Source organism: Phaethon aethereus (assembly GCF_964289735.1).
Source record: "Phaethon aethereus genome assembly, chromosome: 16".
Taxonomy (NCBI): domain Eukaryota; kingdom Metazoa; phylum Chordata; class Aves; order Phaethontiformes; family Phaethontidae; genus Phaethon; species Phaethon aethereus.
The window spans coordinates 10,939,299-10,959,753 of record NC_138592.1 but is presented as its reverse complement, the minus strand read 5'-3'; the positions used below and the strand labels follow the sequence as shown (position 1 = coordinate 10,959,753).

General features: G+C 54.1%; 1 protein-coding gene across 1 annotated transcript; it reads left to right on the top strand.

Moving 5' to 3' along the window:
• Window positions 1-856: 856 nt before the first annotated feature.
• On the top strand, window positions 857-20,027 carry ADA (adenosine deaminase; the record flags this gene model as incomplete). The annotated part of the gene is made up of 11 exons (XM_082007009.1): window positions 857-892; window positions 8,072-8,133; window positions 11,228-11,350; window positions 11,501-11,644; window positions 12,467-12,582; window positions 14,826-14,950; window positions 16,970-17,041; window positions 17,348-17,449; window positions 18,181-18,248; window positions 18,725-18,854; window positions 19,926-20,027. The coding sequence occupies 11 exons, from the start codon at window positions 857-859 to the stop codon at window positions 20,025-20,027; spliced, it is 1,080 nt and encodes a 359-aa protein (XP_081863135.1).
• Between the last annotated feature and the right edge of the window lie 428 nt (window positions 20,028-20,455).

Sequence of the window (20,455 nt, the reverse complement as noted above, 5' to 3'; positions counted from 1 at the left end):
AAACATCACCTGCTTGCCCAGCATCCTCTGGGCAGCTTGGATCTCATCTCACCTGGGGCTGTGCCAAGACCCAAGAGATGTTCCTCAAAGCCCACTCTGGGGAGTGGTTCCACCTTGCAGATTTGCCTTGCGCTAAATGGGTGCATTTGTGGGGAGCTCCAGGACTGGCTGAGCGCTCTGCTTTCTCCCGTTCCACGGAAGCCATGCTTGGTGGGGAGGAGCAGGACTTTTTGCCCCGGTGTCCCTCAATGATGCGGGCTGCCATGTGCATCGCCTGTGGGAGAGGAAGGTGGGAGGCAGAGGAGCAGTGTAAAACATGGCCAGGTCGCTAAAAATAAGAAACGAAATGCTGAGCATGAGTTTGCAGGAGCTGAAAGCAGGTGTATGATGGACCAAGCAAGACTGAAAAGCCATCGGACAAAATGAGTGAGCCGCCAAGCAGCAGCAGTTTTGTAAGCAGGAGAGGGGGTGAGGGGTGGTTGCTCTTAAGCTGAACAATTAAGTCCTTTTTAGGTTAAAACAAATATTGTTGCATTGGCTTGAGACTACCACCAAAGCCGGAGGCCGCGTCCCAGTTCTGCAAGCTGAGCTGCCATTGTACTGGGTGCTGTTTTCCTCGGCTGTCACCGTCGGAGGAGCGACTCCGTCCGGGCTCTCCGCTCCCGAGGAAAAGGCGAGCGGGGGCATCACCGGGAGGGGCTGCGGGGTCTCGGGGCGGCAGGAGCGCGCCGGGATGCCGCGGTGCTCGGCGCTGCGCGGGGCGGGGCGGGCCCGGCAGGGGGCGGGCGAGCCGGGCCGGGGCGGGCCGGCAGCAGCCGAGCGGGGCGGCGGGCGCGGAGCGGCGCGGAGGAGCAGCATGGAGCGGGGGCTGTGCGCCTTCGGGGACCCCAAGGTGAGGTGACGGCGCTGCCGGAGGCGCGGGGCCGGGAACCGGAGCATGCCCCGCGGCCGAGGTGCTGTGCCCCGCGGCCGGAACCGGGGCATACTCCGGGGGTGAGGCGGCGTGGGAGCCGGGGCACGGCGGCTGAGCCCTGAGGTGTCCCTCGGCGGTACAAGCCGGGGTCTGCGCTGTCCCGGCCCGGCGCTCCCCGCAGGGACAGGCAGGAGCTGCCCCGGGTGTCGCGGACATCCCGCACACCGACCCGCCGCCGGAGCGGTGAGGCCCCGGCTGCCAGCGGCGGGGACATCCCAGCGCCCGACCGGGGCGGGAGGTGCGCTGGTAGCCCGGCTGGGCACAGGCAAGCCCTTCCGATAGGCTGACCGTGGCCTTGGTCTGCTAAAACAAACGTTTCTCTTGGTTTTGTTTTGTTTTGTTTTGTTTGGAGGTTTGGTTTTGTTGTGGGTTTTTTGTTGTTGTTTGGTTTTGTCTTCCTTTTTTTGGTTGTGGTGTTTCTTTTGTCTTAAACATTTAGTTCAGTTATTCCTCAGATACCCGAGATACCATCTTGGTTACTGCTGTCAGAGTCTTTCACTCCAGTCTTTCACTCTCACCAAGCGCTGTATAAATCCATCTTGAGTAGGATCATACAGTAACATGTTTGTTAATCAGATTATAAAAAAAAGTTGAGATGGAAGAAGATGGAACAGATGTGGTTAGCAATAACCCTGTACCTGATGGCAGAGCGCTGCCTGTGCTGCGGGACAGCTCAGCCTGCCGGCTGTGGTCTGGGTAAGCTGACGTACCGGGAGCGGGTTTTCGCTGCCTGCCTGCCTTCGTGCTCCGGTGCTGACTGCCGGGCAGGCTTGGGCTCTTGGTGGGCAGCACAGGGCCGGGGCAGGGGAGACCAAGGAAAGGGATGGGAGGGTTGTGGCGGTCCCGCTCGGGGAGAACCTGAGTGGTGGCAATTGTGTGTGGCTTTCCCAGGGAAGAAGATTGCCTCCAAAAACCCAAAAGAGTGGGGTTTTTTTTTGCTGGTGTTTGCATCCCCTACCACTCCCAAACCTTTTATCTCTTAGTTTGAGCTCGCCACCAGAAACATCTAGCATACTTCGAAAAGCCTGTGTGTCTGATTTGTGCTTTGTTCCGTTGCTGCCTGATGTTTCCCTCTTGGGGAAGGTGACCCATGCAATAGCAGGCAAACCTTGATACCGAAATCCAGGGAGCATTGACATCTGCTAATGGTTAGAGCCTTTTTGAGGCTACTTCAATTTGGGGAGATGTTGGCATTTCATTGGCTCCACTAAGAATAAAAGCTGGTGGTTGACCTCACTGATTTTAAACTTTTGGCTGAGAGAAGCAAGTTAAGTTCTTCTTTCACTTGTACTTCTTCCCGCTTTTCCAGCATGTGGGAGAGCGGGGTGCTGAAGAGAGACACCTGGGAAAAATTGTGCAGGGTTTGACCGCTAAGATCAGGGTTCTGTTGTCTGATTGCCGGCAGTTACGAGACTGGTTTTCCTGAGTCAGGCAGTCCCTTTCAGTCCTGTGAACCTGCTAAGTCAGGCTTGGGGCGGGGGGGGAGGAAGGGGTCTGAAGTCAGTTAATGAGCCCTATTCATTCCCCTGGACCCTCTGCTATCGGGAACGATCAGTTTTCCGTTTTAGAGACGTTTCTGGTAACTGGAGCAGCTTTGAGCCCCAGCTGAATGCGGGGCTGGGGCTGCCTCTGCGTTTTTTGGGAACCCGCTGACTCTCAGCGACTGCAGTGGATGAACAGGGAGCTGTGGGGGTTGCCGGGGGGTGACTTTGAACCCTGCTTATTGTGGGCCATAAAAGAACAGAAGAGACTTCAATTCCTTGGATGCTGACCATCAGCCTCTTCCCATCTGCTCCACCACCGGAGCAGAGACGGTGTCCTTGCTCACTGCTGGCTCCTCTCCCCCCAGACCAACCCCCAGGGGCCACTGGGACTCGTGGCTCTTTCTCCTGCGGCTCCCATGTGCCGTGAGCCACAGTGCAGGGAGCAGGATGGGAACGGGGGCTTCTGGGGTCAGACCCGACTTTCCCGGTAGCTGCTGTAGCTCTGCTGCTGGGTGCTTGTTTCCAAAATAAGCTCAGGTCACGTTGGGTGGGGGGTCCTGCAAGCCCTCCTGGGGCACTCTGTGTGTCACAGCATTTCGGGGCCTGTCCCTACCCAAAGGCAGGCAGTTGTCTCCGACGTGCCCTTCGGAGCCAGGAGTTGGGAAGGGTGGCCAGAACTGGCTGTAGCTGTGTGTGTCCTGTCAATGGTTAGGAGAGCGCCTGGTGACCAAATCCGGATGGCAGCGACGGTGCCCGCTCTGCTGCAGAGCGCGGGCTGTAGCCGGGGGGTTTGGGTGGGCATCCTGCCCCGCTCCCTGTAACACTGCAGCCTCCCCTGCTTGCGACAGACCTGCCCATCTACGCTGAGCCGATAGTACAGGTATCTGCCTTGGGTAAAAAACTTAAAAACACAAAAAAAAATTAAAAAAAAAAAATTAAAAAGTGTTCCTTACTGTGGAGAGCGCAAATGCATGAGGGTACACCTGGGAATGATGTTTTCTTTGGCTCATCCCCTTCTCGCGCACAACCTGACCCCTGACCGGCTTGGCATGGGTCGAAGCCCGGTGCCGCCGAGGCCGCGTCGAGCTCAGCCGTACCTTACGCAGGGGTGAGCGCGCTCATACCTTCGGTAATGCGCCGCAGGCGCGTTCTCAGATACCTTCCTGGCTCCGCTGGTCAAACGTGATGGCAGTAAGGGGTTGGCTTGGTGCCGCTCGAAGCGCAAGGACTCTGCTTATTGCTCCGAAGCGCCTCGTTCCAGCCACGTGCGGGTGCGAGGTCTGTGACGGCTCGGGGAGGACGTGGCCATGCAGGAGGGTGGTGCGCAGCCTCCGTCGCCTGTGAACGGCACCAGGAGCCTCGTACCGAGCTCGGCGGAGGCCGAGCGGTTGGTGCCGGGAGGAACTGCACGAAGGCTGCTCTGCGTGGGAGCGTCCTCCTCCTCAGCCACCAAAGCCCGGTATCGTATGAATGCATCTCTAGAAAGCACAAATACTTCTGGCAACGGAGCAGCAGGTCTTGACCTACAAGTGGGTCTTGTAGTCTCCCACCTTTCTCTTTTAAAGGCTCAAACCATAAAGCGTACAGCAGATTCATCTCCAAAACGTGTTTGTGCGTGCGGTCAGGTGTGAGGATAATGCTGTGCTGCTTCTGCTTCCCATCCCTCTTGCCCTGGTCTCACCTGGTGCTTCTAAACAGTGTTTGTGGTGAGTTTATGATGAGGAGAACTTGGCTCCTGATGGCTCGCTTTCATAAAACCGTATTTGAGAGCACTGTTCCTGCTTGTGATTGGAATTTGTCTTATCTCTTGTTGAATTTTGATCTCTAACATTTTCCTGCCACGTGTATCTAACAATTGACAGCTGTAATTACTCTGTTTTTCAGTTATTGAGATCAATAGAGTGAACTTTGAATTATCACCTTTTAATGTGCTGATAAATAATCCCGGGCAAAGTCACCGCTAAGGGTTTTAAAATGATGCAACTTTAGCGGCTGCCTGGATTATCTATTAACATCTGCTGGAAACCATCAAAATAAAAGGTGAGGCTGGTGTTACTTTTGCCATGGTGTTGGGGCTGACTTTGTTCATTGCATATATTTTTAAAAAGACCCTAAGACCACCTAATACAGAAATTCCCTCAAGTGCCTTAGCTTGGACGGTACTTTTTGCGCCACATAATAGGCGAACTGAGCAGTTAACTGCTCTGCTATGGTCCGCTGAGCAAACCGTAGAGTAATAGAGAAATTCTGTTGGGTTGACTGTAGCTGAAAGTACTTTGAATGTTTGGTTAACTTTTTCCTCTTAATTTCACTACATTGAAAATAACCAGACTTGATCTTTGAACGGAACAGCTTTGTTTGAAGTACCTCATTTTGTATTTGAATTTATTTTTGAAGCTTATTAAGTTTCAAAGAAAACGTTGTAATATTTTCATAAGGGAAAAGTCACACCAAAGCCCTTAAAACTTCTTTTTTTTTAAGTTGAACCAACCTGCTGATATCTGCACTAATGAGTCACATGCCGTGCTTGAGCTAAAACTTTTTTTGCATAAAAACGAAAAGCGCTCGGTTTGCTCTCACAGCCTTGCTGGGGGTTGTCTGTGCTGAGGACGCACAATTTATGGCCAGTTATGTCTTTTGAACTCACCCCTGTGGCTGTGGACCGCTCTCCAGTAAAACTCGGAGGTTTTACTGAGTTGCACTATGGTTTTTTGACGCAGTGGCCATCGGTCAGTGAACTCGCTCTCAGCTGCAGCGCCGTGGAGGTGCGGAAGGAGGGCTGCACAGCGGTGGTCCTGAGGGGCCTCGCTGCAGCTGCGGGAAGAGCAGAGCTTCTGCCCCAGGAAAGCGTTTGGGAACTCTGCTGCTTTCTCATTTTTTGTCAGCACAAACCTCGCCACGTCCCGGTTTGCTGTGGAGAAGGAAGGCATCGCCAGTTCCGGCGTGGCTGGAAGCTCCTCTCGGGTGCTGGTGCAGCCTGTGGTGCTGTTGGGGTCCCGGAGCGAGCGTCGAGATCCCTATTTAATCTGTGTGCGCAGGCTTCCTCTCCAAATAAACTGGAGGGCTTGGGGTGGGAGACCACGCGTGCGTGGACCTCTGTGTGCCGAGGTGCAGGGCCCTGGGAGGGGTGCTGGGCTCCTGCGTTCACCTTATTTCTGCTTGCTCAGGCATCGTCTCCTGGAGCCACAATTCAGAGAAAACTCTTTCATCTTTATCTGGGTACTTTCCTTGACCTAAAGCAAGGTCAGGTCACCCACTTGTATCTGGAGAAGCCTTGTGCTTTGTTTACCCAAAACAAACACGCAGGAGGAGAGCGCAGCGCAATCTGCGCGAGCAGCCTCCCACAGACCCGGCCACCTGCGGGGTTTGCGAGCGGGGTGCGCGGGGCAGCTGAGCCCTCAGTGGTGCCTCGGCTGATTGCATCCTTACCTGGGGCCGGCTCTCGGTGGAGACCCTTGCGGACACGCCTTTACTTCTTCACCTCGATGTCCCTTGGTAAGCTAGGTAGCCTTAGATCATTCCCAACTGGAGAAAACCGCCCCCCGAGCACTGGTCTTGAGGAACCCCACAAAGTCTTGGGTTGAGTAGCATTGCAGAAGAGTTACTTAGCACTTAGTTTAGGTCGCTCTAGACCCAAGAAATGCACGGCAGTGGAGAAAGAGTCTGTTGCTGGTGCTGGAGAGGAACCTTGCTGCTTTATAAGCATCTTGCCAGCAGCAGCAGCCGAAAGAGGTGGCTTGCATGGGTGAAGGACAGCGCTGAATTTGCTTTCTCATTGATGGAAGTGTCGTGTCGGGATGTTCTTGCAGGAAATGCTTGAGAAATGTGTGGGGTGAGAAGACCCCCAGTAGGTTTGGGTTGCTTGGGTTTTTTTTATCCAGCATGAGCGAGTTTCAAGCCTGTAACTCCATCAGAAGGTCACCAGGGCTGTTGAAACCTCAAGGAATGGAGCTTGCATGGTTTTGAAATAGGAATCGGAGCTCAAGAGTGGAAAATGTGCCAGGCGTCCACATCTGGCGATGCAGATCATGTCCGTAGTCTGTTATTTTATCTGCTGCTTCTCAGGACATTTAGTCCTCATAAGCTGGATTGCGTAACTCGAGGTGGGGAGAAAGATCAGGTTTTGCCCTTTTCAAATCTTCATCCCTGTAGATTCAGATCATGTCTTAAGGGTAGGAGAAGCAACAGGCAACTCTCTTTACAACCTGCTAGCAGGGGTGTCAGTGGGGATATTCATGACCCCTGGGCCAGCTGATTGCAATGGTGCAGGATCAGTATGTCGAGCTGCCCTGAGCCCGGCGCCTGCATTTCGCATCCCACCAGCGCATGTTTCAGCGGTAGCTCCGTGTCTGTCCTGCACAGGCGGCCCGAGCCCGTGCGCTGTCCCGCCCCGGCGATGATGGCCCTTTGCAGCAGAAGCAGTCCATGAAAGCCCTGGCCAGACGGTGAGGGCAGCAGTGGGTGTCTTCTCCTGCTTGTAGAGACTTATTTTTCGTCCAGCTCCTCGTAGTTACTGTTTGATATGTGCCCTGATGCCAGAGGGTCTGTGGACTTTAATTAGTTACCCTGGGCAGTTTAGTTGTCCATGCGAATATCCAGTCCTCTTCTGAATCCTACTCAATTCTTGCCCTCGGCATCCTGCAGCGATCATCCACACAGGAAAAGTTGCACAATGTTATAACTAACAAGAACTTTGTGTATTAAGTTGCTGCTCTACAGCTTCATTAAAAAAATATTAGATTAAGTATGTATTTTGTAGGCTATTCCATTGCTTTAAAGAAAACAGTTCTGGAAATATGAAGATCTAGCTGAAACACTTTACGGCTAATATTTTCCTTCCCCGTTTGACTTCCAAATTACATTTGTCATGTTCCTCCAAAAGCCCCAGCTGCCTAATGGAAAAAACTTGCTTTTACTTTTCTGGGGATCTTTCTCCAAAATCCATTGTTTCAGCAATAATCAGGAAACAGGGTTTCAGAGTGAAGAGATCTGAGTTACTGTCCTATTTTTAATGAGTCAAAATTTAAGTGTTTTATTTTGAAACCAGCTCGTTAGCTCTATGGGGCAACTCTTGATTTTTTACGGCACCTTGTACCATGGGACTGACTCCATGTGTAGGATTAGAAAGTCTGTATGCTCTGATAATACCAAGTAATTAGCAATATATTAGGAACTGATTCTTGGAAGTGAAGTCAAAGGTTTTGTGTAATGACTCTTAGGAAATGAACTGATGCTTGGGTGTCTGTGAATTCAAGAAGGAGCAAGCTGGAAAGCGAAGGTGTTTGGGCTTTGGCTTTTCACCCTTCCCCAACTCCAAACCGTGCAAGCTAAATAAGGATGGGGCAGTTCCTGAAGATTACTGGAAACAATAAGTTTCTAAAGATCTTTTAAATGTGTGAGCTGCAGCAGGAGTAAGAAAATATTTAGACAATACGTAGATATTGAAAAATAAACTTTGTGATGATGGTATTTTAAACACCTTTTTGTGCTTCCTTGTCATGACTTTGTCCCTGTATTGGCTGCATTTATACCTGTGTTAGCACCAGCGGCTTATCTCTCAACTTTTGCTGCAGCTCTGAGAGTACTTCACCAATTTCTCTTTATCTTATTCCAGGTTGAACTTCATGTCCACCTGGATGGAGCCATTAGACCAGAAACAATCTTGCACTTCGGCAGGTGAGTTACAGGGGCAAGAAACCCTGGAAGCTGCAGTCCAAAAGCATCATCCCTTCCGCTCGTCCAGCTCTCCGACGGAAGCGCTTGTGCGGGCAGGCAGGGAGAGCTCCCTCCCTGGCTGCGCAGGCAGCAAGCCTGGCCGGCGCTGGTCTCGCCTCGGCACGGGCCGGTCCTCCGGCTGCACGATGCGAGGCTGCCGAGCGCTTCCCGAAGCGCAGTGTCGCGGTGGGGCCGCGCTGATAGCAGAGGCGTGACCGAGGCGGTCGTCGGTCCTGTGAGCCGGGCAAGCTAAGAGCAGCCACCGTGAGAATAGTGCAGGCGACGTCTCGTGAGCAGAGCCGTCTGGCGTGTCCCCGGCAGAGTCGGTGTATTCTCACTGCTTTTTCCACGCTCCTAATTGCAAAAGCGAGTAAAATGAAAGCAGGCTGGGAGCGTCGTCTTGGTGGTGGTGCCGTAGAGGGCAGGGAGGGAGGAAAAACCAGCTTGGGTGCTCCTCCCTGCCCTGCTGCTGTGTGCCTCAGCCCCAGATGGTCTGCCTGGTGCCAGCAGCCGAGGAGTCGTGCTCGTGTGAGAGTGGCCTGGGAAGGCACTTGGCCGTGCCTTAGAGAGGAAACAGTGACTCTTGTTTCCTTGACAGAGCCCACGTGCATCTTCTCACTCCGGTCCAGCTTGTGCGGGAAGCACCAGTGTGAATGATTAACTGGTGCAAGGACCTGGCTCCATGGTTCTAAGTAAAATAAACTTAAGACTCCTTCCAGCTGTCGCTGTTCAAAAAGCTAAGAGATGTGAGCAGATACCCTCAGTTTGGAAAAGTGGCAAGCTTAAAGATTTTGGTGAACAGCTCTTAGGCACAACCCTGGTAATTTGGGGAGGAAATCAGTTCTGAGGAGGGTAGGAAACGGTTCTGGCATCTTGTGAGCTCTGCAGACTCCAAGGCAATGTGATCCTAGCGGGGAATACTCTTTCTAAAGCAGCTTTTTCCAGAGTGGCCATACGTTTTGCAGTGCAGTCGGAATAAAGAAGGTGGATGAGAGATGTCCATCTCATTCATTGCAGGACATCAGCACAGCGAGCTGAGCCACTGGTGGGCTGCAGGGCTGGAAGACGAGTCCCGATGGACAGAAGAGTCGGTGCTGACTCCCTGGGTCCATCTGTCAGCAGAGGACAGACGCCCGTGTAGTCACTCAGGAGGGCTGCAGGAGCCCTGAGGCCCGGGAGACACCAGCCATCTGAGGCTTCCACGCTTCCCTCTTGCTTAGGGCAGAAATCTTCATTGCCTGAGTGTGTGCCCAGTTCCCTCTTATTTTTAAACAGCCCTGGCATCCCCCGGAGCTGCCAGCCCTCGGGTGCTGGGCTTGGCTGGGCTGGAGCAAGCCGTGCTATTCAGGGGCTCTGAAACAAGCGCTCGCGCAAATGTAAAGGCAGCGGGGCAGCGCAGGAGTGTAGGGACTGCCTCAATAACCTCACCCTGGACACAGAAGGGTGGTTTATTTTTAAAGGTAAAGAGCTGGAAATAAATTTGCCGGGTGGTGGCTGACCACATACGAATAGCCCGAAGCTGCTGGGATGCACAAGCCCGCTGGGGCAGCCACTGAACTCGGCCGTTTTTAGAAACTTTGGCTCCAGTTCTGTCAGGTCTGGGGCAGGCTTTGCATCCCCCCTGCCCAGCCGAGGGGTTTAGGGCTGTGGCAGACCCCTCACGGGGCTGCCGGGGCTCGCTGTCCCTGGGAGCGCTGTCCTCTCTGCAGTGGGACGGTGTGTGTGGTGCTGCCCGTGGCTGGACCTGGCAGGGTGCCGAGGTGCCGGTGGGCACGAGCGCGTTCCCCTGCGGCAGCTCTGCAGCAGGAAGGGTCCCGGCTACCAGGTGGGTTGGATGGGGCAGCAGCAGCTCCCAAAGCCGCGCTGGCAGGATCCACCAGACCCCTTCAGCCGGAGAGCCGACGCCAGCACCTCACGCGGGCTGGTTCCGGGAGCAGGGACCAATGTGTCAGCGCCATGGAAAGGGTGAGGTGGGGAGGAAAACGGACGCCTTGGCAGTGATGAACGTGTCCTGCCGAGTGCCGGTGACTTAATCTGTGCAGATGGCATGTGAAGGCTGAGTGTGGGGCTGGTTTCCTTCCTGCCTGAGTGGGGAACGGGCGATTACTGTGCCCAAGAGCGGGGTCGTTTGAGCTGCTTCCCTGCGGGTTCCTCACCAGGACGGCTGGTGGCATCGGGCTGCGAAAGCTGTCTGTGATGTTTTGTCTCCGTTAGCAGAGAGATCCATCAACTGGCTGGAATTCAGGATAAAACCAACTATCTAGTTATTCCTAATTTAGGTTGGCGTTCATGGGCAGAGACACAGCCTGTGGGGTGTGGGTGGCGAAGCCTGCCTGGGACGCATGCGGTGTCCTCGGCTCCCAGCCCCCTCGAGCCTGGCTGTCGCCCCACTGGGGACACCTCCACCCACCCGAGACACCAGGTGCTCCAGGGACAAACGGGCTCTTCCCCTTTGGAAGCGTTTAGGTGGGCTTTACCATCTCCATCCCTTTGATGAGAGCAGTTGTTGGGACTGCCGTGAACTCCTGCGTGGGAGGTGTCCCCATCAGAGAAGTTGTTGGGCTTGGGAACCAGCTCGCTCGTGGAAGCTGCCGGCATTAAATCCACGAGCCGCCACGCTTCTGCGTGCGTGATCCTGGGCTGGGGAGCATCTCCGTGATTTTTCAAGCCTTCGAGCCTGCATAAGTGGAAATTAACTTTTCTAAGGAATTTTGGCAATTCTGCTGCTAGGACTAGGAGGAGCCAAGAAATAATCCAGAGCCCCTTTAGATGAACTCCTTCAGCTTAAAATGTGCTCTGGCTGTGTTCCTGCCGGGTCAGTCTGGGCCTGTATTTCAATTTGTTTGTGCTTCGCCTGTGTTTTGGATTGCCTTTCTCCCCGCTGAGATTCAGGGCTGCATCTGCAAGGAGATTTTGGAAGGACAACGTGTGCCGTATCTTTTCTGTGAAGAAACGGCTCTTAATGCTGCCAGCTTGGGATGCGATTGCTGTATGGAACGGATTGATTAAAAATGCAATAGCCTTCCCCATCAGTAACACGTGGCTTCATTTCCAGGAAAAGAGGAGTTCCTCTCCCCGGCAGCACTGTTGACGACCTCCTGAAGCATGTCAGCTACAAAACACCACTGACACTTACCCAGTTTCTAGAGAAGTTTAATCACTACATGCCTGCCATTGCGTAAGTACACCCCTTTTTTGCTTCTTCCCCCTCAACCCTTGGCAGGACCATTTGGCTAACATTGCTCAGCCTTGGAGGTCACCTCGCCTGTCCCCATTGTGCCCTGAGGGTGACGAGTCCCGGTGATGGGTCCCACTGCTGTCCCTGCAGGGGTGACCGTGAGGCAGTGAGAAGGATCGCCTACGAGCTCGTGGAAACGAAAGCAAAAGAAGGAGTCATCTACGTGGAGGTCCGGTACAGCCCTCACCTCCTGGCCAACTGCCGCGTGGATCCCATCCCCTGGGGCCAGACCGAGTGAGTGATCCCACTGTGCCGGGGAGCCGGTGGGTGGCTGGTGGGGCGTGGAGCAGCCAGCGTGTGTTCAAAGTCTGGTGTAACCAAACCTCCTCTCTCCTCCAACACAGCGAGCGCCGGCGCTCTTCTACCTCTCTTCCCCATCGATAGGATTTTTCCCCTTATAACATCTCTGTGTGCTGCCGTGTTTTAACGTCCCTTGCTTTGGGCACCTAATTCTGCCTGGGCAGAGCAGCAGCCGTGCTTGAAGCTGCTCTCTGTGCGAGGGAGAGCAGCGTTCAGACACGGGTCGTCTGCCTGCAAAACGTGAATTTGAGCTGGTGGAGACGGTGGGCAATGTTGGAGGGGGCTGGCCATCCGATCCCGATTCCTTCTTTACTCGTCACCCCCTCTGTGATGTGTGCCTCCGACTGAATCGGTGCTGGGCTCCGTGGCCCCTTGCATGACGAGCTGTGCTGAGCCCCCGTGCTTGCCCCTGCCCGGCTGCAGGCAGTTGGGTGCCCTGATGCGATGCTCTGGCAGAGAGCAGGTTCCTCGGCGGGATGCAAATCCTGCCCGAGTTCTTGGAGATTTTTCTAAATCTTACTATCGTCTTTGCATGCTTTTGTGCCTGACATCTGGTAAATCTGGGCATGGCATGGGTGTAAAAAGTGCTCTTCAGCTCTGGCGGCCTTGTCGGGCTCCTCTGGCTGCTAAGGCGAGTGGGACCCCAGGCAGCCTGGGTTTTGCTGGGGTGTCCCGTGGGGATGCTGGGCTGGGCAGGTCCTGCCTGCCTCCCTGGTGGGTGTCCGGCCTCTCGCTGACGGCTTTTCTTCCCTGCAGGGGAGACCTCACTCCAGATGAAGTCGTTAACCTCGTAAATCAGGGACTACAGGATGGAGAAAGGGATTTCCGCATCAAAGCCAGGTCTATTCTATGCTGCATGCGCCATATGCCAAGTAATGTATTGCAGCTCCCCTGCTGCTCTGCTCCCCTTCCCTGACGCGTGGCGGGGGGTGACGTCCCCTGGGTTCAGGTCCCGCAGAGATGTGGGGAAAGCCCGGGTCCTGTGGCCCTGGGTCCCATGAGGGACCAGACAGCACTGAGATGTAGTTTTTTCTCTGGGGGGGGTCCTCTGCTCCCTTAAACTGTGGGGAAGGGGTCTGCTGGATGCGAGAGTGGGGTCTGTGGGTACAACCAGTATCTGAAAAGTCTCACTAGAGGCACAAAATGGGCTCTTCTCTCCTCTCCTGGTGGAGGTGCCATTTCTGCTCGTACCTCGCTCCCAGCTCGAGGGCCAGTTGAAGCCGTTGCCGAAGTGAGCGGCCACGTCTGCCGCGACCGTCCGGTGGGTCTGAGAGCAAACGGTCCCGGCAGGAGGACCAGGCGTGAGATCTCGCGTTTCCTATGGAGTCAGACGTGAAATTTTCCCCGCTCACGATCGTGCTGCTACAGCGGCATGCTTCTTCATTAGCCTGGACGTGGGTCAGCCAGAGGATCTGTTGGCTGCAGGCTCTAGAAAGACAAGTAAAATATGCTTTAGCCAGACGTATAAAGTGTTTTTTATAAAATCGGCAGCTCTGAACCTTGTCGGTAACAGGTGCTGTGAGCCAGAATAGGGAAAAAACCTAATTTTCAGTGTTTCACTGGGCTGCTGACTTCTGTGAGCGTCTTCCTCTAGGGAAGTTTGTATGACAGTAGCTGTCTTACATGAAGACTTTGTTACGAATATCTTCATATCTCACAACAGTTTTATGTAGGCTTAGTAGGGTAGAAGGTGGAAAGAGTTTTGCTAACGAGTACATGGTTAATTTGTGTCTAGAAATGTGAAAAATTATGTTCTTGGAAACTGGGAGATTTGAGAGTGGGTTTTTTTCCTGCCTGCGTAATCAACCCCAAACAATACTTTGAAAACTTGACCCTTAAATTTCTGGTTTCGAGGAAGAAAACCCTTTTCTTTGTAGAAACTGGGAAGCTGTAAGGCAGTGTCACACTTGCCTGCGCCTATAGTCCCTGCCAATGCACAGGTGGTAAAGGCAGAAGGTGCCGGGAGCATCCGAGGGCACGTGCGGCGTGTGCTTGCGCAGCAGGAGGGATCGCTGGGGCAGACGTCCGAGTTGGCATGTTCGTGCCTCTGTACCAGGGCACCAGCTCTCACCCGGAGTCAGTGATGCGCTCGATACAGGAGTTCTAGTGGCACATTTGGGATGTGCTGCCCAGTGAGAAGCAACCCTGTAATTTGTGAAGGGTTGAGAGAAAACCAGAACCAGCTCATATTAAACTTGTTAATAAAATAATGGCTCTAATCTGGTGAGTTGGAAAGTGATGAAAAAAGAAGAAATTGCACACGTGTTCTTATATGTTCGTATGATTTTGGGGTTGTACATGCGCAGCAGATGCCTGTTGATTATTAACACTACAGTTTATCCCTGTTTCTTGGCCTTTTTGCTAAGGGTAAGTGCTGTATGAGTTAATAGATGCATGTCCTTTCTCAGAGGTTATCTATCCTGCTTAGAGATAACTCTGAAGTAGTTTTTGGTCACTGATGCCAAAAAGATAAAACTTTGTGAGTGTTAAAGGTCACCTTCCAGGAGGCTGACCAGCTCCTTCCCACCAGGAGTAGCATCCATCATCTTGTCCTGGGGAGTCGAGGATGCTCTGCAACAGGGCAGGGCTGACTTGTACAGGGGTCCCCCAGAGATCCCTCCTAACTCCCCCATGGCACAACACGTCCGATGGGCCGGTTCTTCCCCTTCCCCGCCTTGCCCAGCCTGGGATGGGGTGAAAGCTCAGGAGCGGGTTGAGGGATTCCTCCCACACACCGTGTTACAGCACCTGGGCTGTGCAGTTCAGCTTACCTTGGGCAAACTGCAGCAATCACCACTGTGTTTGGAGGGTTTTTTTCTTTTTCTTTTTTTCTTCCCCCCCCTTGCTCAAAGTGAGCAGAGAGCAGTTTTATAGCTGGTAAATGCATTTGAGTTCCCTTTCATTGACAATGGACTAATCGACAGCTTTTACTTGCCTGAAGATGACAGACCTTTCTAGGAGTTTGTTAGCTTTCTTTTTGACCATCAAATTTGAGGAAATACCAAAGAAAATAGCTCTAGCCGCCTAGTTATAGCACCAAGATTTTTTCAGAGAAATGCTGATGGTGTGACTCTTACCAGTGCTTTCTCCTGAACCCTGGCACTGTCTCTTCCAGGCTGGTCTCCAGAGGTGGTGGAGCTCTGCAAGAAGTATCGAAACAACTCTGTGGTGGCCATCGACCTGGCTGGGGATGAGTCCCTCAAGGTGGAGAATTCCTCCGAGCATAAGAAGGCTTATGAGGTTTGTTTAATAAGCTTCTTAAAAGAAATGATGAGAAAAACGTACATTGAGGGGATGTGCGTAAGGGGACACAGAGTATGTTATTCAGACTACAAACAGCTGGGACAGCTTAAAAATTCGTTGCAGCTATTAAAAACATTCTGTTAAATAGGAAATATAAACAAATACTTTTGCTAAATGATTAATGGCAGGCATCATTGCTTAAATACGGCGTTAGAGCTGGAGCTCGGCACGCTACCCGGGAGCGCGGAGTGCGGCGCGAGTGACATGGAGCCCATGTCCCCACCAGCAGCACCCGGCTGCTGGGCTGGGGTCTGCTCCTGGGCCTCGCCAAAACCACCCGTGGCCCAGGGTGGAAGAGACTGACCTTTCCAGTCTGGCAGAACCCACGTCCAGGCTCCCGTCTCGTCCCTGTGCAAGGGACTCGCCCAGGCTCGGAGGTGCTGAAGCAAACCCCATTCCCGAGCGTTGGCCTTCCCTTGGCAGGGAAGTGCATCCCCATAAGTACTGCTGCTGTGTTCCGGGGGGTACGCACTGCCTCCAGGGAAATCGGAGAGACTTGTGGTGTCCCTCGGGCGGGCGTGTTCTGCGCGGGAGCTCTCGGGGAGAGGGGAAAGAGCAGATAAAGGGGAAAATTCGACTGTGGCTGCTGGCTGTGGAGGAGCACCGGGGCAGGAACGTACAGCCGAGGGTCCCAGGACCACCGCGTCCAAGGAGGCAGCAATTCTTGGAGGAGAAGCCAAGGGAAGCACCATGTATCCTCGGTTGAAAAAGGGATTAAGTTGCTCCAGGGAAGATATGCCCATGGATGGATGTTAGACACAAGCTCCCTCCTGGATGATGAAGGGGAGGGGGGTGTCAGGCTCCAGTGGCCAGGAGGGTTAGTGGGGAGGTCCTGGTGCGTGTGGTGTTCCTGACCCCTCTGCTTGTAGCCCTGGCTCCTGTTGGGATAGTCGGGGATGCCTGTCTTGGGAGTGGGGGAACAAGAGTTTCCGGTTTGTCTTCATCCCATGTAGAAACAAGTGAAAAATCTTAGTGCTGGTGTGAGTCTGTCTTTCTTCTTGGTCTGGTACTTTGACCAGAGGGATTTTGTTATTTTTAAAAGTGTAAAAAAAAAAAAAAAATATATCTGTTTGGGAAAAATCAACACTCACTTAAATGTAGGGAGCACAGAGTGCCTTTTGGGTTGATGTACACAGGCTCTTCTGTAGATGTCCCAGGCAGGGCCTGCGTGTGCAGCACGTGAGGAGCTGAAAATTAAGTAACTGAAAAAAAAATCATGAGTGAAAAGCCCTGAAGCAGTGCCCGGGAAGAGTGTCTGCTGCGAGACGGGGCTTGCAGCCTGCCCGCCGCCACCAGCTGGGTGGCCTTTCTCCAGCAAGGCAGAGCTGGGCTTCCCTCGAGGCTGTGCAGCTTCCCAAAGCCCAGGGTGGTCACCCTGGCAAGGAGTTTTTTGGGATGGCCGGGAGGCACATCTCAAAGTGCCCCTGAAGCCAAACCCGCAGGGTCCTCCCAGCTGGGCTGCCTCCCACCCAGCTCCTTACAGGAGGGAGACGCTCGGTGTCGGAGCATCGCTTCATCTCTGCCCCAGGGGCTTTCAGATTCTCCCACCTGGCTGCAGCCAGCCAAAAAGGTAGAAGTTTCAAAGACAGGAACTGCTGCAAGGTTCATGCAGAAGGACAAGTGGGTGGAGGAAGGAGAGCTTCGAGCTTGCTGCTGTCTGGAGAGGAGAGAGTGGTGAGCTCACCCGGTATTAAAAGACCCTGAGGGGTCTGGCTGGGCTCCAGGGGAGGGTAACCAGGCTTTCTAAGTTTCTCTGTGTCTGGCGTTACTGAGCTCTTCTCCTGCAGCTGGTGCTACAGCAGACAGCGTGCCTCTCGGGGTGCAGGGCTCGTGATCTGGGGGCTCTTCACGCAGAGCCCTGTTGCTTGCTGTGCCCCCGAGAGCGGTGCCAGCCCAGGGGCTCGCTGACCTTGCTGCGGGTGATGGGACAGGAGTATGTCCTCCCTTGCTTTGCAGGAAGCTGAAAGGTGTGGGATTCATCGCACCGTCCATGCTGGGGAGGCTGGCCCACCTGCCATGATCAAGGAGGTACGAGGAGCTTCTGGCTTGTGGGAGCATGAGCTGGACTGGGGCATCCTGGGGCAGAGAGAGGGGCAGGGTGGGGAGTGCCCCTGCACCCCCTGCCCCGGGCAGAAGGGAGCCCAAGTCCTCTCCTCATTCATAGCCGAGCGAACGTCGGGGACCCAGGCAGAGGTCTGGCCCCGATGGCTCCAAGAAGGACCTCCCCAGAGCTGGCTCGGTGGCACAGGCTGTGCTGGTGGGGCAGGGGTCTCTGGGCAGGCGGGAGCTGAGCGGGTGCTCGCAGGCTGTACGTGGCTTTCCCGTGTTCTCTAGGCGGTTTATCTCCTGAAGGCCGAGCGCATTGGCCATGGCTACCACGTCCTGGAGGACCCCGAGCTCTACAAGGAGCTGTTGAGAGCAAAGATGCATTTTGAGGTAAGGATGTGCGGTGGGAGGGTGACAGCCAGGTAGCTGTTGTCCGAGTGGAAAACCAGCCCTCGCTTGGGCCACGATGGACACCCGCGTGCTGACCACGTGTACGGTGACCCAGATGCCCAAAGCTCCACAGCAAAAATGGTGGTGACACCTGACTGTTTGCTGGCATCTTTGCTGCACGGAGCACTGGTGCACACAGCAGCTTGCAGGAGGTGCGTAGCAGAGCAAAATGGATCCTGGTCTAGTTGAGAATAAATTTTGGAAGGCTTATTCACTAATTTATATACCTCAAGCCAGCAGGTCGCTCCTCCCACTAGTGAGAATGCTGCACCAGAGCCTGTCTGGTTGGAGGGTGGAAGTGCCTGGGAATTACTGTGCATGGGCAGATTTCCTTGGCTTTTCCCCAGAATCGGTGTATCCGACTAATAATATATGGAATATATATGTATATACTTAACGTCAGGGGTTTCTTAACTGTGGTCGACATATGGCTGGTGGCTGACTGGCCAGGGGAAATGTCCCACTGGCTCCTGCCGCTGTCACGCAGGCTGTGGGCTCTTCGTGTCCTGGGACGTGCAACGCTCCATCAGCGCAGCGCTGAGGGTTAAGCTGCGAGCAAAGCTCTAAACCTGTTATCTGGCTTTGCCAGCATGCTTCGCTATCTGCCTACACAGCTGGCGTTCAGAACTGCGTGGTTGATTCTGGTTTTCACCTTTAACTCCTCCAAACAGGTCTGCCCTTGGTCCAGTTATCTCACTGGAGCATGTCTTCCGGACTTTGGGAAACATCCAGTAGCACAGTAAGACTTCTCAATTACGTGCAATCTTAAATAACCAGGATTTGGGTTTATTACAGCTATTTTATTGCTTTACAAAGGTAACGCATATGTAACCTTAGGAAACTGCGGTACACCCTCGCCCTTCGGCACAGAGGGGCCCGGTGCAGCCGGAGGGGGTGCGGGGGCCCTCGGGGAGGCTGTCCTGTCCCTCCTGCCCCTGCTCTGGGCTGTGGGGCGCGAGATGCTGCACACCGGCCGTTAGCCCCAGTTTGTGGGCGAGAGCCGAGGTTGCTGTACCTCAGGGTAAGATGCCCCGCTCTGCGCCGCAGCGGAGAAGCAGAGGAGCGCAGAGCGGTGGTGCGGCCAGCCGAGCCCCGTGTTTGCGTGCGGCAGCGCCAGCTGTGAGGTTTTGCCTTTACTGCGTTTTACCCTGAGAAGTGCAACGCCAGCGCCGCATCCAGCGTTTCACCCACCGGTTCAACCTGATTTCCTTACAGGTTTAGGAAGGATCGAGCTAACTATTCTATAAACACAGACGACCCCCTCATCTTTAACTCCAATATTGACAAGGATTACAGCATAGTGAAGGACTACATGGGCTTCACTGAAGAGGAGTTCAAGAGAGTGGTAAGTTGCCCTCAGCCGAATGCTCTGCTGATGTCCTGGCGCAGCCCGGAACAACCCGCTTTTTTCTCTTTGAAGAGTTTTGGGTAGAAATCAGAAAATCCCGCACTGGCGTGGTAAGCAGGAGGCCGAGGAGGGCTGCCGAGCTGGCTGGGGGTGATGCTGGGAGCGCCGCCGGGGCCGGGGGCTGGAGGATCCGAGTGCCCTGTGCAGGGTGGGCTCTGCAGGGCTTGCGTCGCTCGGGCTGGCTGCTTTGGGCTTTATGGGTAGCAGATCAGAGTGGAAATTGCCCACTGACATCCTCACAGCAGGTCTTAGCGGTAAGGAAGGAAGGTGCCTGTTGCTTTTTTTTTCTCTGGATTTGGAATTGCAGGTAGGTTATTTCAAGGCCTGGCCCAGAAGTTAGCAAGGTTCAGCAGCTACAAACGTGCTTGCAGTTTTGCACGTGTAACACGAGGATGCAACAACTGAGCTGGAAACGCAGTGACTGCTGGCTTCGGTTTTGGCACACGCAGTCATTTATGTGTCTTGATTACATCCTTGGTTTTCTGATTACTGACCCAAGGCAGAAAGGCAGGATAGCTGTTGGGAGTTTGACTTACCTGGTTACCAGGGCAAGCTTTCCTGGTTTGCATCGAGCGTCACACTCAGCACTTTCACCTGCAAGTCTCCCAAGATACTTGCTTGGATTGGGAAGTGCAGGATGCACGTTACGAGAGAGCGTCAGTCCTGCTCGGAGCTCTGGCCGGGGGACTAGGAGTCCCTTTCTCCTACAGACACCCCTTTCTGGGTCTGGAAGGAGGAGCAAGGGCGGCTCGGAGCCCGGGGGTGCTGGGCTGTATTAAAGTATTTAAAGGCCTCTGCTCTGTGCCTGCCTCCTTCCTCTCAGGACTGTTGCTAGCAGCGGGCCAGAGCACTTGCCCTGTAAACCGAGGCCGTGGAAATGAATCTTGGAGTGGAAACACTGTCCCTCGCCTGCTGCTGCTCAGAGCCAGGTGTTTGGATGTACACAGCTACGTGTTCATGTCTGACGAGTCTTAATGTCTCCCTTGTGTTCCCCCTCTGCCTCCCCAGAACATCAACGCGGCTCAGTCCAGCTTCTTGCCCGAGAAGGAAAAGCAGGAGCTGCTCAACACGCTGTATGAAGCCTACGGGATGGTCCCCGACGCATCGTGACCCACCCCGGCGAGCCAGCGAGGAGCACTGGCCCTTCTCCGTGCGTGCTTGGCTCTTCTCTGCGCTAGCGGGAGCACTGGGAGAAGGTGCTGGGAGTAGGTCTCTCTTACTGGCCCCCTGTGTTAACCCTTGCAGTGCTAACCAGAATCAGGCTATCACATACACCTACCTATCACCCCCTCAAACTGTCTCCCAAATGGGTATCCAGCTTCCTATCTTGCTGTTGTGCCAGCAGACTGGAACTGCCTCCTGGCCCGACTCCCCTCTCCATCTGCCGGTCACCTGTACTGCAAACGGGAACGGCAGAACCTCCGCTGCTTTTTTTGTTTTCCCCTCTTTCCCTGCTTTATCTGTCCTGCCCCTTGTCTGCCGTGCAGAAATAACCACCTTTAGCTGTGACTGTGGCCTGGGTTAATCTTCACCTTTCT